This window comes from Trachemys scripta, chromosome 4 (assembly GCF_013100865.1).
Source record: "Trachemys scripta elegans isolate TJP31775 chromosome 4, CAS_Tse_1.0, whole genome shotgun sequence".
In the NCBI taxonomy this organism is placed as follows: Eukaryota; Metazoa; Chordata; order Testudines; family Emydidae; genus Trachemys; species Trachemys scripta.
The window spans coordinates 122023992-122036976 of NC_048301.1; the positions used below are offsets into that span (position 1 = coordinate 122023992).

Here is a 12985-nt window from a genome sequence, read left to right on the forward strand (position 1 = left end):
TAAATATCAATTAAGCTAGCAAACTGGGAGCCTGCTGCCTGGTGGTCCTAATTGTGAAAGATGTTTTCAGAACAAGTGAGACACAAAAGTAACCAAAAAAGATACTCACTTCTACAAAACTCAGGGGCTTCTGACCATGTTAAGTTTTCAAGACAAGTACGAACAAGAAGCATTTCCGTGATGTTTTCATACCCTGGGCGACAAGTATATCTCACAGTGCCCCCAACAGGATGGTAATTCTTGCTCTCATCTTCCTTAGTTAAGGCAGCAAACTTTAACCTTGTTGGGGCACCACAGCTACCTAGCAGTGGAGACAGACATTAGATCTGAAAGGTTTGACTATGAAGACAGGTATAAAAACAGTCTGTTCTAACAATACACCAAAATTCAGTGTTTAGAAAACAAATTACTCCCTTAGCAGTACTTTAGGGAGGTTACTAACAATCACATTTGGATGCGCTTTGTTAAAATAGACCCCATGCTGAATGGGCCCCCCCAATAGAAAACTTTTTATTGTATTCTAATTTTTGAAAATTGGTATTCCATTGGTAAGTATAACGCTTAATTAACTGGAATATCTGATTAACTGGCACCTCCCATTCCCCCAACATGCTGGATAACAAAGCTTTTACTGTATTATAAATCCAGGAAATTCAGAGTTAAGGTTACTCTTAAACATGTTTTTGGGGAGATGGTAAGTATGGAAATGCAGAGTTAGGCCACCCAAATAACCCTCTTAGTGATGCCAAGAAATAAGCATACAACTAGGATTCCTGCATTTCAGTGTTTGTAGTCCCAGACTAGATGAAAGACATTAAACTTCATGTAAATATTTTCCCCTTCCCTTTGGGTATCATTACAGAGCAGAGCTATTTTTGACTATACCTACTATACTACATATGAAAGGTCTTATCTTTTCATAAGTGAAAGGCAGCCCAAGGAACTTTATTTCAGAGAAATAAAATACTTACGACCACAAAACTCGTTGATGTTTGACCATTGTGAGTTTGAAAGGCACATTACAGTGTCTGACTTTCCAGGGAATTAACAAAGCCATCACAGCACCTGTATGCAACTTGTGTGTCAACAGGGAAGCCCTCTGCCCGATCCATATCAGAGGGGATAGCATAATTCAGCTTTGGCAGGGGCCCACAGTCACCTGTGGACAAAACAAAAGCCCATTTTAAGAGAACATATTTAGTCTAGTCGCTTTACACACCAGAAGGATCCTGAAGCCCCCAGATGTGAGAAGAGGGAACTGCGACAGACCAGGTGAGCCCACCAGGGAGGTTACTCCGATTTCCCAGACAGCCCCACCCACCTCGGGGGGTTAAACTGGGAGCTGAAAACGTGGCCGGCAGCAATAGCCACACAGCTGGGGAACACAAGAGACATAAATCAGGGCCAACCCTCGCATGCATTTCCCCCATGGTAGGAACCCGAGAACAAGGGAACCCCGGGGGCAGGCGGCAGTCCCCGGGCTGCGTGCACCGGGGAAGGGGCTCAGGGGGACCCAGCGCACAGAGCAGGCAGAGAGGCTCCCCTTCGCCTGGAAGGGACCCTCAGTGACAGGAAAGGCCAACCCACGGCCCCGGCCCCAGGCAGCCCCTAGCTCATGCGCTGGGGGACCCCCATACACCGGGACTGTCCGCAGCCCCCCAGCCCCGGGGAGCCCCGCCCTGCACGGCGCACGGAGGTGCTTTGCCGACCCCCCAACTCACCGCGAGTCCCGGGCAACAGCAGCGCCAGGAACCCAGAGCCAGCGCGGGGCCGGGGAGCCCCGGGGACGCCAGGAACCCAGCCCCAGGGGCGCGCAGGAAGCCGCAACCTGCGCCGTGCTCGGCACAAGTGAGAAAAACGGGGGGGCGGGGCCCAAACAGCGCTGAGACTGGTTGGAGGCGGGGGCAGGAGCGAAGGGGCGGGGCCTGCATAGTGCTGAGACTGGTTGGAGGCGGGGTCAGGGGAGAAGGGGCGGGGCCTGAATAGCGCTGAGACTGGTTGGAGGCGGGGTCAGGAGAGAAGGGGCGGGGCCTGCATAGAGCTGAGACTGGTTGGAGGCGGGGTCAGGAGGGAAGGGGCGGGGCTGGCTGAGGCTGAATCCAGTTGGTTACAGCAAACACAGACAGGAGGTTGATCTTAATGTCACCATTAACACACGCAGCAAAGGAACTGAAATTCCAAAACACACACCCTCGGGCTTTATTTTCAAAAGAGCTCAGCACATTGAATAGCAGTGTGAAGACTTGAACATCTGTCCTCACTTTGGAGACTTTTTTTCCATTGGAGCAATCAAACATTTGGCAGAGAGACGAGAAAACAAAGTTGTATGTAATGTGTGTGTTACAGGCTCAGAAACTTACACAACAAAACCCATAGCTGGCGATCCCAGCAGTGGCCAGGGACTGAATGGGCTATGGGGCTGGAACTCCATTTCACCCCTAAAGGTAGTCCCTACAGGTCTGGTTTGTGACACGTTGGCAGAGAGCAGCATGGGGGCAGGGAGGGTGTGCAGTGCTGCTATCCGTGCTGTATTGGTGCTGAGGATAAACGAAGAACTTCACTCTCCAGAGTTGTCTGTGCACATTTCAACAGAGAGGAACAGATCACCCACTTCACATTCCTCTCCATCTCTTCTGCTCCAGCCTGCTTCCTAGTCTTGACCCAATGGCTATATACCACTGTGACGAGAGTTGTAAATATCCAGGACAGATGAATAGAAAAGCTCTCTTTTTACATATTGCTCAATGCAAGATGCTCTCTAAAAAATCCAGGTGGCTGCCATTCAGGGTCCTGCATTTGGTCAGTGATGTTAATACTACTAATAAATTGTCAAACTGATTTACATAAGCATGCACATTTTAAATTTCAGAGCACGTGCAGTATGTTACATTCATCAGAGATAACTGTTTGCCCTCTCTTTTTTCCCTGATCTTTCAGTGCTGAGAGTTCAGTAGCACAAATTTTAACAGGAATAAACCCTAGTAAACAACCCCAGCTGTGTTATAGGCTAGAGATTGAATCCCTCTGTGTAGCCACATTTCCTCTTTAACTTAAAAGGTCCAGAAAATTAGTCTCTAGAGCTGCTTACAGTGTAATTGTAAGACTGACAGACACCAGTAGACAGGATTGAACATAGGCCCTTAAGAGCTTAGTGTATGAGCCTCGACCACATGAGCTAAAGGCCAACTGGTGTTAGCTGAAGCTGTAGAGCAAACTAATTTTTTCTCTCTCTTTAAGTGGTCTCAGTACCACTAGATGGGACAGAACTCCACAGCCAGAAGGTGTATGGGTTACATAATGTATTACTCAGCTTCAGAAATGGTGATTAGAGGCCCAGGCCGACTTGGTTCATGCCACCTAAATGGATCGCTACTGAATGGCCTCTGCTGGTCTTTGTCTACAGAGAAAAGCTAAATTGTATTATGATCCACGGGTAGAAGAGTAATAGAGAGAGGCGTCATAGACTAAGGTAAATTAAATTCAGAGTCCCTTCATGGTGGCAGAGACTGGTTTGGAGCAGGGAGTGCTTCTCCAGAGTATAGGGGCGCGACACAGGTAGCTAGTGTCACCCCAAAAGTAGGCTAGGCAGCCTGAGTTGCACTGATTCAGCACACCCAAGCTGCAGCTTCTAAGGTGAACTTCAATGGAGCCCCTAGTGCAGAATTCAGCTGCTTTCTGTCCCTTGTCCCCACCTCATCCTTCCCGGAAATACAATTTGCTCTACCCTGCGAGAGTATCATGCCCCCTTAGAGCTCAGTAGCCCTCAAAGCTACAATTTTGAGGTGGAGGGAACTTCTGGGCCTATATGTTACTTCTCTGCAGCTTTCTTTCAATCGGCTCCTCCTGGCTTCATACGGCCACCGATTCTCAGGGAACAGGAATGTAACACTCGTTTTTCTGGCCAACACAGTGTTAACAGTTATGAAGGGATCCTTTCTACTCATCCTCTGAGTCAAATTCATCTTTGTTATTTTGGGGATCTGACTCGCTGGCTCCATAAACAGGAGTAAAGATACCAGCATAACAGTGCTGTAGACCGATGTTTTCTGATATTCCACAGAACAGGTACAGCACTGTCCACAGAAAGGCAAGCTGCTGTCTTCTATGCTACTTTCCCAGTATGCTTCAACCATGAGCTCCTCCAGATGTGAGAGGAAAAGCCAGTCTTCACTCCTTCCTCTGTCCTTGCAGTCCCTGCTGAGACGGTTCACTAGATTGAGACAGTTTTTCACGCCTAAGAAAAGGAGCCTTTAAACACACTGGGGATTTTTAGGTCTTGTAGCCAGTGGGATAAAGTTATAAAAAACAAAAAAACACACAAACCATCAGCACTTACAACAATTGCATTTTATTGTAGCCCTGGAATGCAGGAATAATGACTTGGTCACAAAAGGTACAGGTCAATTTATTGGGCAATGGGGAAATGGCTTAGCAGGCTGTTTCTCTACAGTTACATTTCTACCATCTACTCTTGAGTGTGATTAGATATAAAAATGCCTCAGGTGATAACACTGGTATCAATCAAAACTAGATCTGGTCAGACTGGGAAGAAAGTCTGCTGAGCGGAGTTTAAATCCAGAGGACAGGGAAGATTGCTTTGCTATCCCTTAGATTTTCAGTGGTGCACAGGGAGTTATGAACATCACTGCCCTTAAGGTTAATGTAAATCAGACAGTAGAATGGCCATACACCCACTGTGAACGTATGTGTTATAATGCATAAAAGTTAAATGTAAGCAGCAATTATGGCAAAGCTGAAGGTTGTTGCCGTACATTTCCAGCTGCACAGGGTCTGAAGCTTGTATGAAAATAAACCTTCGGTTCAATCTAGTTCCTCTACTTACTTTCTCTTTCCTAACACAATGAGGATCACAGATTTCAGCAGTCATTACAATTTTTTAATCTCCCGCTTCAGTTTCTGAATCTCCAGATACAGTTTCTTCAGTTCCAGCAGGGTTCTCAGTTCCGTCACAGGCACATCACAATGGAGAAACTCTTTACTCTCACGTGCCCCTGCACATTCTTCAGTATTGCTTTGCTTTTTCTATGAAACAGAGGAAGAGGGACTGGGATTATGCTGCAGAAGAGAAGGATTTACCCTTTGAAGTACGCTTGCTCCTTTTTGGGTTTGAACCCTCAGTCAGTGGGTTACCTATAACTGTATCATACAGTCTGTCTGACACAGGCCTGATACTGAAAAGGCCTTCACACCCTCAATTCTTATTGACGTCTATAGGGGCTGATAGTTCTAAGCAACTTTGAGAAGGTTCTGAACAACTTGCAGAATCAGGCACTTGGATTGTCAACTCCTTGAGCCAGAACCCGGCCTCTATTTACATTTTCACAGTGCTAAGTACACTGGCAACTACTCATTAAAATAATCATAAATTTGCTTTTTACTGTGCCCTAACCCAGCAGAAGATACGCCATGTCCACACCCTAGACTGCATTGGAAGCCTCTCTATTTTATAATATGGCCAAGTTTTCATCCTGAGTGATTTTTACCTACCACATTTTACCTACCCCACCCCCGCATGGAATAGGTGCTACAAAGGCAGAAAATCTCCTACTTCAAAGCATGAGAAAGGATGGGATGGAGGAAGGACATTCTTTTGCTTTCAGATCAATAAAATTTCCCCTTCTATTGTATCAATGGCACATCTCCCTACTTGGTCCCATTGATTCATTGAAACAATGAGGACTAAGACTTTAGAAATGCGAAACACTGTTTTGTTATTACTTTTTTTCTATTTTACACTAGAAATTGGGCAGAGTACTTCAACAAATCCAGCTGGAGTGTCCTACTTACACATTTGGGTAACGCTGTCCAGTTGCCGTTGGCTGAACAAGTAATACTAAAGCTGTCTGTTGTAGGCAGGTACCAATGGTCTGAAAATTGGTACCCAGAAGAGCATTTGAAAGTAATGCTTTCATTTACGTTGTACCACATTTTCTCATCTAATGCATTGACCATTCTTCCATTCTGCACGTCTGGCTTTGAACACTGAACTGAAAGGAAAAAGCAGACGAGAAGCAGTTCAGTGAGAGGAGATGCACTGTGAGTGCTGCTTATTGCCTGTAATGGAAAGAGGCAGCTCTACTTAAGACCCCGTGCCCTTGGTTTACTTCACTGCAGCTGTTTTGGTTTAATCAGAGAAATAAACTACTTGTAACATCACACCCACAGTGACTCTCTGGAAAAAAACAAACATCATGAGTTCAACAAGAAAAGGGCGTGAGTGAAATCCCACCCAGTACTGTGTATCGTGGGCATTTCATGGAGTCATCGGCAGCTGGAAGTCCACCCTTGGAGCAGCAGAGCACAGGTGCTTTGTTCGTTCATTTAAGGAAGTTTTATTAGCAGCCTTGGGACAAATGTGAATGTGAAGTTCACTCCCTTGCACACTTGTGGCCTTCTTCTAAATAGCCTCTTTGGGATACTGCAGATTTAGCCCCCCACCCCCGTTGCACTGAGGGACAATTGCAAGTTAGTGGAGTTGCCTTGGATTTACACAGGTGGAACCAAGGGCAGAACTTGGTCCTTAACAGTGTCTTATGCTTCTATAGTGACTTTCATCCTACAGGATGCCAAAGGCTTTGATTAGATACCACAGTGACTGGCTCTGTACAAACCCCTTAGATAACTGTAAGGAACCCCTTCCCCAGTGAAACAACCACCTCTGGGGGCAGTAAGCATGAAGGGTTGTTTCAGGACTGTCTACAGAATGCAGACATGAATGGAAAACCAGATTCTCATGCCCACTAAAACCTCCGGCATTAGAGAGGGGCTGGAAAACAGCCCCCACCACTCCTTCATCTCACCTCCAACCCTCACAGAGCAAACTCTACAGAACTGAATGTGTTTACGTCTGAAGGAAGAAAGGTGGAGTCTGCCTTGGTGAGCTTCAAGTCTGTGACTGTGGAGCCAGACTTGTCAAACCTGAGGATTCGCACACTCAGCCATTCTGGCCAAGGAAGGGCTGGTCAATATCAAATTGATTAAAGGGCAGTCAGAAGGTTTGGGTTTTTTTTTTTTTTTTTGCAGGCTCGGAAGTCATGGCTGTTCATTGGCACTGACTCAGTTGAGGAGTACAAGGCACCACTTTTTCAGATTTTGGTACTAGCAGCCTGGGGTCCTTGATAAGCACCTTTTCTAAACTGGAAAAATCCATCATTAAAGCTGGTCCACTCCTGAAGAAAGCTACTTGGACCTAAACACCGGGGTTGCTTGGTCCTTATCCTATTAAATATATATTGCATTGATAAATATTTGCTTCTTTGGGTTCCCTTCCACAGTATAGCCAGGGGAGTTTCAGCAATGCGTGTTTAGACATAATTAGCATCTGTCTTTGAAGTACTTTCCTAATTAACCCTCATAACACCTTTTCAAGGTAGCTGGGATACACGATCTCCATTTTTACAGATGGGAAATGGAGGCAGAGAGGAGAAATCCCTTGCTCAAGTCACCCAGGGAGACTGGCCCGGGGCAGGAAGAGGGTAAGAACTCAAGGTCTTTGGTTTCCAGAGCTGTGCTCAGACCACCTCTCCCCCTATGGTGCCGTTCCTAGGGCTCAGCGTGCACGTGCCAGCCCAGTCCCCATACCTCAGTCCATCATTTATACTGACCGGGCTGACAACTTGGCACAGGAGGATTCCAGGTGTTGTCATCCTGACACTGACTCACTCGACTGCCATGGAGCAGGTAGCCTTCCAAGCAAGAGAACTGAACGGTGACACCGTATGTGAACGCTTGCCTTGTTGTCGTCACTCTTCCATTTCCAATCTCTGGCCTCGGACAGCGAACCACTGAGGGAAAACAACAAAACGGTTAGTGCTACATCTGAGACAGGGAACAAATCAAGGCCAATACACTTCAATAGCAGCTGATCTGTTTCCAGGCACACGAAACATGGGGGGTAAAAAAACACAACTACATAAGAATATCAGATTCTTGACTTTTTAGCAGACGATTCACAATGACATTGAGACTATTGGGAGGGGGAAAACTTTATATGGCAGGTTCGGTATGTGGGTGAATGCTTTCAATGCTGTTCTCTTTTCCCCAGCTTCCGATTGCCAAGTCAAGGCACCAGGGTTATTCCATTTTTTGGAATCAGGCTGTTCTCTCAAACGCTCTCTGATGCTGCATCCAGAGGGGCCCATACCTAAAGGGATGATTCCAGGACAGCTGGGTTGGGAACCAGATCTAGGAGATGGGTCAGTGGGGTGGGGGAATAAGTCACTGGGGGTGAGACTCACACATCAGGTGGAACACAGGTCCAGTGGCTGGTGGCACTGGCCAGTGAGGAAATCAGTAGGGAGTAACTATTATAATGTTTGACAACAAGGCTGTGTGGTGGAGGAGGTTCAGTGGTGGTTCCAGGCCAACAGTTTAGGTGGGGCACTGTAACCCTCCTTAGCTGCTCTCTAGCTCTGCCTGGGGCTAGTATCTCAGAGCCCATTCGCAAATCCCCTGATGCACCTGCCAGGCTGTACATGTTAAGCATCTCCTGCATGCAGGGGAATCCTGCTGCTCCTACAGCGCTCACTATTCCGTGTGGGCTGCAAGAACAGCTGCCCCTGCTGGGATCCTTCAGGTGGAAGATCTAGCTGGTTATTTTAACAGCTGTGGGATCTATTCAGCTCTGGCAGTTTGCAGCTAACACAGCAGTGGAGCCATCTGCACTCCAGGGTGGGGTTTGCCACCAGACCAGAAGGGGTAATGCACCTCACAAAGCTTTAGTTTCCACCCAGGGATCCATACGGATGGGGATACCTGGGGTCAGTGCAGCCTGAGTGCCATAGCCACACCCCCTCCTGGCTTTTCACCACCCAGGTCAGCGATAATCCTGGACTTCAAAGAGGATTGTGGGAGGGATTAGGAGCGGCAGACAGCTCTGCTCATTTTCAGCCCCACTTACAAAAAGTGTTGGGACGTTATACCTGGGTCTCCAGAAAGTACCCTCTACCCTTTGTAATTTAGAGTCATGGAGAATGACTTACCTTTGCACTGCGGGGCAGGTCCGCTCCATATCATATTTACCCCATCAGTTGTGCAATAAATGGAGGATTCTCCAATCAGTGAAAAACTGTCTCCACAGCTATAGGTCACTTGTGATTCATAGGGGAAATATTCCTTCATCCCACCATTGTGCAGCCCGTTCATGAGAGTTGGAGGTCGGCCACAGGCTACAAATGGATAGAAACAATGTAAGGCCTGATGCTCCTCTCACTGACTCAGGCAACAACTAGGGCAGCCCATGAAGTTACAGGGGAATCCAGCACTTGGTATTTAGACCTCAGGTAAATTCTCTTTAATGGGGGCTGTTGATGCTCAGCTGCTTGAAAGATCAGTATATTGGTCAGACACCCCCCCCCCATAGTGCTTAATCCTTTCAGAATTGCCTAGGGAAACATCCCAACCCTCCTCCAACCTACCAACCCTCCCTGAGTCCCCCAACACGGGTCTCAGTCCCACTGCCCACAACATCTCCCTCAGTGTAAGAACTACCCCACTGCTGCCGCCTATCCATACCGAATGAAGAAGGGGAGTGATTGTAGAGGATGTTATAAGGGTTCTGAGCCAGGACTAATGGGAGGAAATAAAGAAAAGGAAATATTAGGCGGAACATTAGGCAGTGCTTAATTTGTAATTAAAGACGTGCCAGGGCTCAAACAATTGTTTTTTTACTTTCATAACTGATGCAGCAAGCCCAGAAGTGCCGGGGCTCTGAACTGCCAAGCCCAGAGGTGCCGGGGCTCAGCCCTGGTGCAAATTAAGCAATGACATTATGAAAAAAAAAACTTACTGAAAGTGAGATCTAAGACTCTTCAATAATCTAAGAAAAGGGGTGAGAGTCCCTTCAGCTGGCACTTTTAACCTTCAGCCAGAAGCAGGCCTGGAGATTAGACTGTAGGGAATACTTAGCTGTTGATCTCCCTCCCCCAGAATTGGACGAGGTCACTGGATAGAAGACAGATGAAAAAGCCCTTTGGCTATTTATTAATGACCTGTGAGGATCCTTCTAATAATCCCCAACTAGAAGTTGAGACGTAGGGAGGCAGCCTTCCCGCTGTTGTTACTACGATCAGTGGCGGCATATTTCTTCTGAATGGTAGGTTCTCTTCTCGTTTATACTCACATTTATCACAAAATGGTACTGGAGGGTGCCACATCCCATCGCTCCGGCACACAATCCCCTCACTGCCTCGGAGGATGTAGCCAGGATCACATTGAAACACAACACGGTTGGCATATGTATATTCAGTTTTCACTGGAGAGATCTGTTTTCCATTTTCAACCACTGGCTTTGGACAACGAATCTCTGAGCAACACCAACAGAGTTTAAAATGTTTTTGTTCAGAATAAGATAAAAGAAAAAAGTCACATTTGCCACATTATTTAAAGTTATGTATGTAATATACGTGTGAGAGTGTGAGTGACATGTTTGGGGCTGCTTATAAAATTGGGCTGTTCAAAGTTCTATCTGATTAGGGCTAGTGGGCAGAGGACAGCTGAGCAGGTGAAAAGTTGTACAGTAAATGCAGTTCATCACATCACACTGGTATCACCATGTCTACGGTACAGACACATTCACACAGCCAATTGCTCAGTGTGTCCTGGACCAGATTTTCAGAGGTGCTGACCACCCACAACTCCAGCTGCAGTCAGATCTGCAGGTGTTCAGCACCTGGGGGCCAACCAGGCCCCAAGTCGCCTCCCCATAAGCTCTTAAATTGCTCTTACATTTGTTTATCAACTAAAGCAAAGAAAATTCAACTGAAAATTACTTACTCTGACATAGTTCTGAGACTTTAGACCAGGTAAAATTTGTAAAACAAGTCACATGAGGAGATACTCCAGGGATGCGTGTGTAACCTGGTTTGCAGGAGTAGGTCACTATGGTACCAACTAGAAACTCTCTCTGATCGCTTCTGTCAGCGTACGCAAGTACTGGCGGGTAGGAACATCTCCCTAACAATCCAAAACAAGACAGGGACCTGTAAAAGTCATTTAACCCTGACACCTATGGGGAATGAAACGCTCTTATAAGAATGTGGCATGTAAGACCCAGCTGTGGAAATCATTGGCCTACATTCTGCTCACCACTGCACTGAGCACAGAATTTGGTTCAGTAACCGCAATGATACAAAACACCTAGGGCTGAATTGTGGGCTGGGGTACGCGACGATGCAGAGTTATGAGGGGACACAAACTGCAATGACTACCTGCTTCCCAGGGGACAGTAATAGTAAGCAATGAGAAACATGAATAGCAGTAATGTGTAGTGAAGTGGTGTGATGCTAGCCCCTGCATGGAATTAAAAGGAGAACTGTTACATTGTTAAATACATCACCAGGCTTGAAAACAGTAAAAACTCCCCTATGAAGAAATGGATTAAAGAGTTAGGGTCTTATAGCAAATTTCCATTTGTATAGCCCCGTTTCTGAGGACCTTTATAAACATCGGTGAGTGAAATCTCATCATACCCTTGTAGAGGTAGATATATGAAAATAAGGAATCTCCAACTTCAATACTGTCACAGGGACACTGCAGGTGGCATGTTTAGCTTTTGTAAAATGAAAGTCACAGGCGCTTTCTTGCTCTCTTGCATGAAGGGTGTTTTCTTTGTCCTCCCCGGAGCTGGGAAAGGACAGGCACCAAAACATTCCATGAACAAAAACCCAGAAGTCAAAATCCAGCTTTTCCACTCTGCAGTCCTCCCAGTTTAGTGCCGCAGATGAAGATTAACTGCCCCAGCATTTGAATTACGTCCCAAACCCAGAGCTGTTTTTATCTGGCGTTGACTGGCCTCAGACTCTGCTCTCCGCAGCAAGCCGCACCTGGCCTTTCAGTATTAAACCCGGGCAATTAGCCCCTGTCTTTTCTCACCAATTGCTTTCCCCTGGGGTCTGAACTCTCTGACGTTCATTTGATTCCCAAAAGAAAGTGAGAAATGAACTTCAACAGAAAAAGGCTGCAGCCTAGATAGACATAAAATGGAAGAANGGGCTGTTGATGCTCAGCTGCTTGAAAGATCAGTATATTGGTCAGACCCCCCCCCCCCGCTGCCATAGTGCTTAATCCTTCCAGAATCGCCTAGGGAAACATCCCAACCCTCCTCCAACCTACCAGCCCTCCCTGAGTCCCCCAACAAGGGTCTCGGTCCCACTGCCCACAACACCTCCCTCAGTGTAATAACTACCCCACTGCTGCCGCCCATCCATACCGAATGAAGAAGGGGAGTGATTGTAGAGGATGTTACAAGGGGGCTGAGCCAGGACTAATGGGAGGAAATTAAGAAAAGGAAATTTTAGGCTGAACATTAGGCAGTGCTTAATTTGTAATTAAAGAGGTGCCGGGGATCAAACAAATTTTTTTTTTTACTTTCATAACAGATGCAGCAAGCCCAGAGGTGCCGGGGCTGAGCCCTGTGCAAATTAAGCAATGACATTATGAAAAAAAAAAACTTACTGATAGTGAGATCTAAGACTCTTCAATAATCTAAGAAAAGGGGTGAGAGTCCCTTCGGCTGGCACATTTAACCTTCAGCCAGAAGCAGGCCTGGAGATTAGACTGTAGGGAACACTGAGATGTTGATCCCCCTCCCCCAGAATTGGACGAGGTCATTGGATAGAAGACAGATGAAAAAGCCCTTTGGCTATATATTAATAACCTCTGAGGATCCTTCTAATACATCCCCCTAAACGTTGAAATAGCCTTCCCGCCATTGTTACTACGATCAGTGGCGGCATATTTCTTCTGAATGGTAGATTCTCTTCTCTTCTCGTTTATACTCACATTTATCGCAAAATGGTACTGGAGGGTGCCACATCCCATCGCTCCAGCACACAATCCCCTCACTGCCTCGGAGGATGTAGTCAGGATCACATTGAAACACAACACGGTTGGCATATGTATATTCAGTTTTCACTGGAGAGATCTGTTTTCCATTTTCAACCACTGGCTTTGGACAACGAGTCTC

The 12985-nt window shown here is 46.5% G+C and overlaps 2 protein-coding genes across 6 annotated transcripts in view; both read right to left on the reverse strand.

Moving 5' to 3' along the window:
* Positions 1-1844, reverse strand: part of LOC117875747 (complement decay-accelerating factor-like) — a 15138-nt gene extending 13294 nt beyond the window's left edge. For all 3 annotated transcript variants that reach the window (XM_034767095.1, XM_034767094.1, XM_034767093.1), the window contains exons 1-3: positions 1722-1844; positions 972-1159; positions 110-301 (exon numbers count right to left, since the gene is read on the reverse strand). In XM_034767095.1, the coding sequence (XP_034622986.1) occupies positions 110-301; positions 972-1020 (241 nt within the window). In that variant the 5' untranslated portion in view covers positions 1021-1159; positions 1722-1844. The remainder of the gene's footprint in view (positions 1-109; positions 302-971; positions 1160-1721) is intronic.
* LOC117875745 (C4b-binding protein alpha chain-like) overlaps positions 1-12985 on the reverse strand; it is a 111905-nt gene that overhangs the window by 78126 nt on the left and 20794 nt on the right. The gene's annotated exons all lie outside the window — the stretch shown is intronic.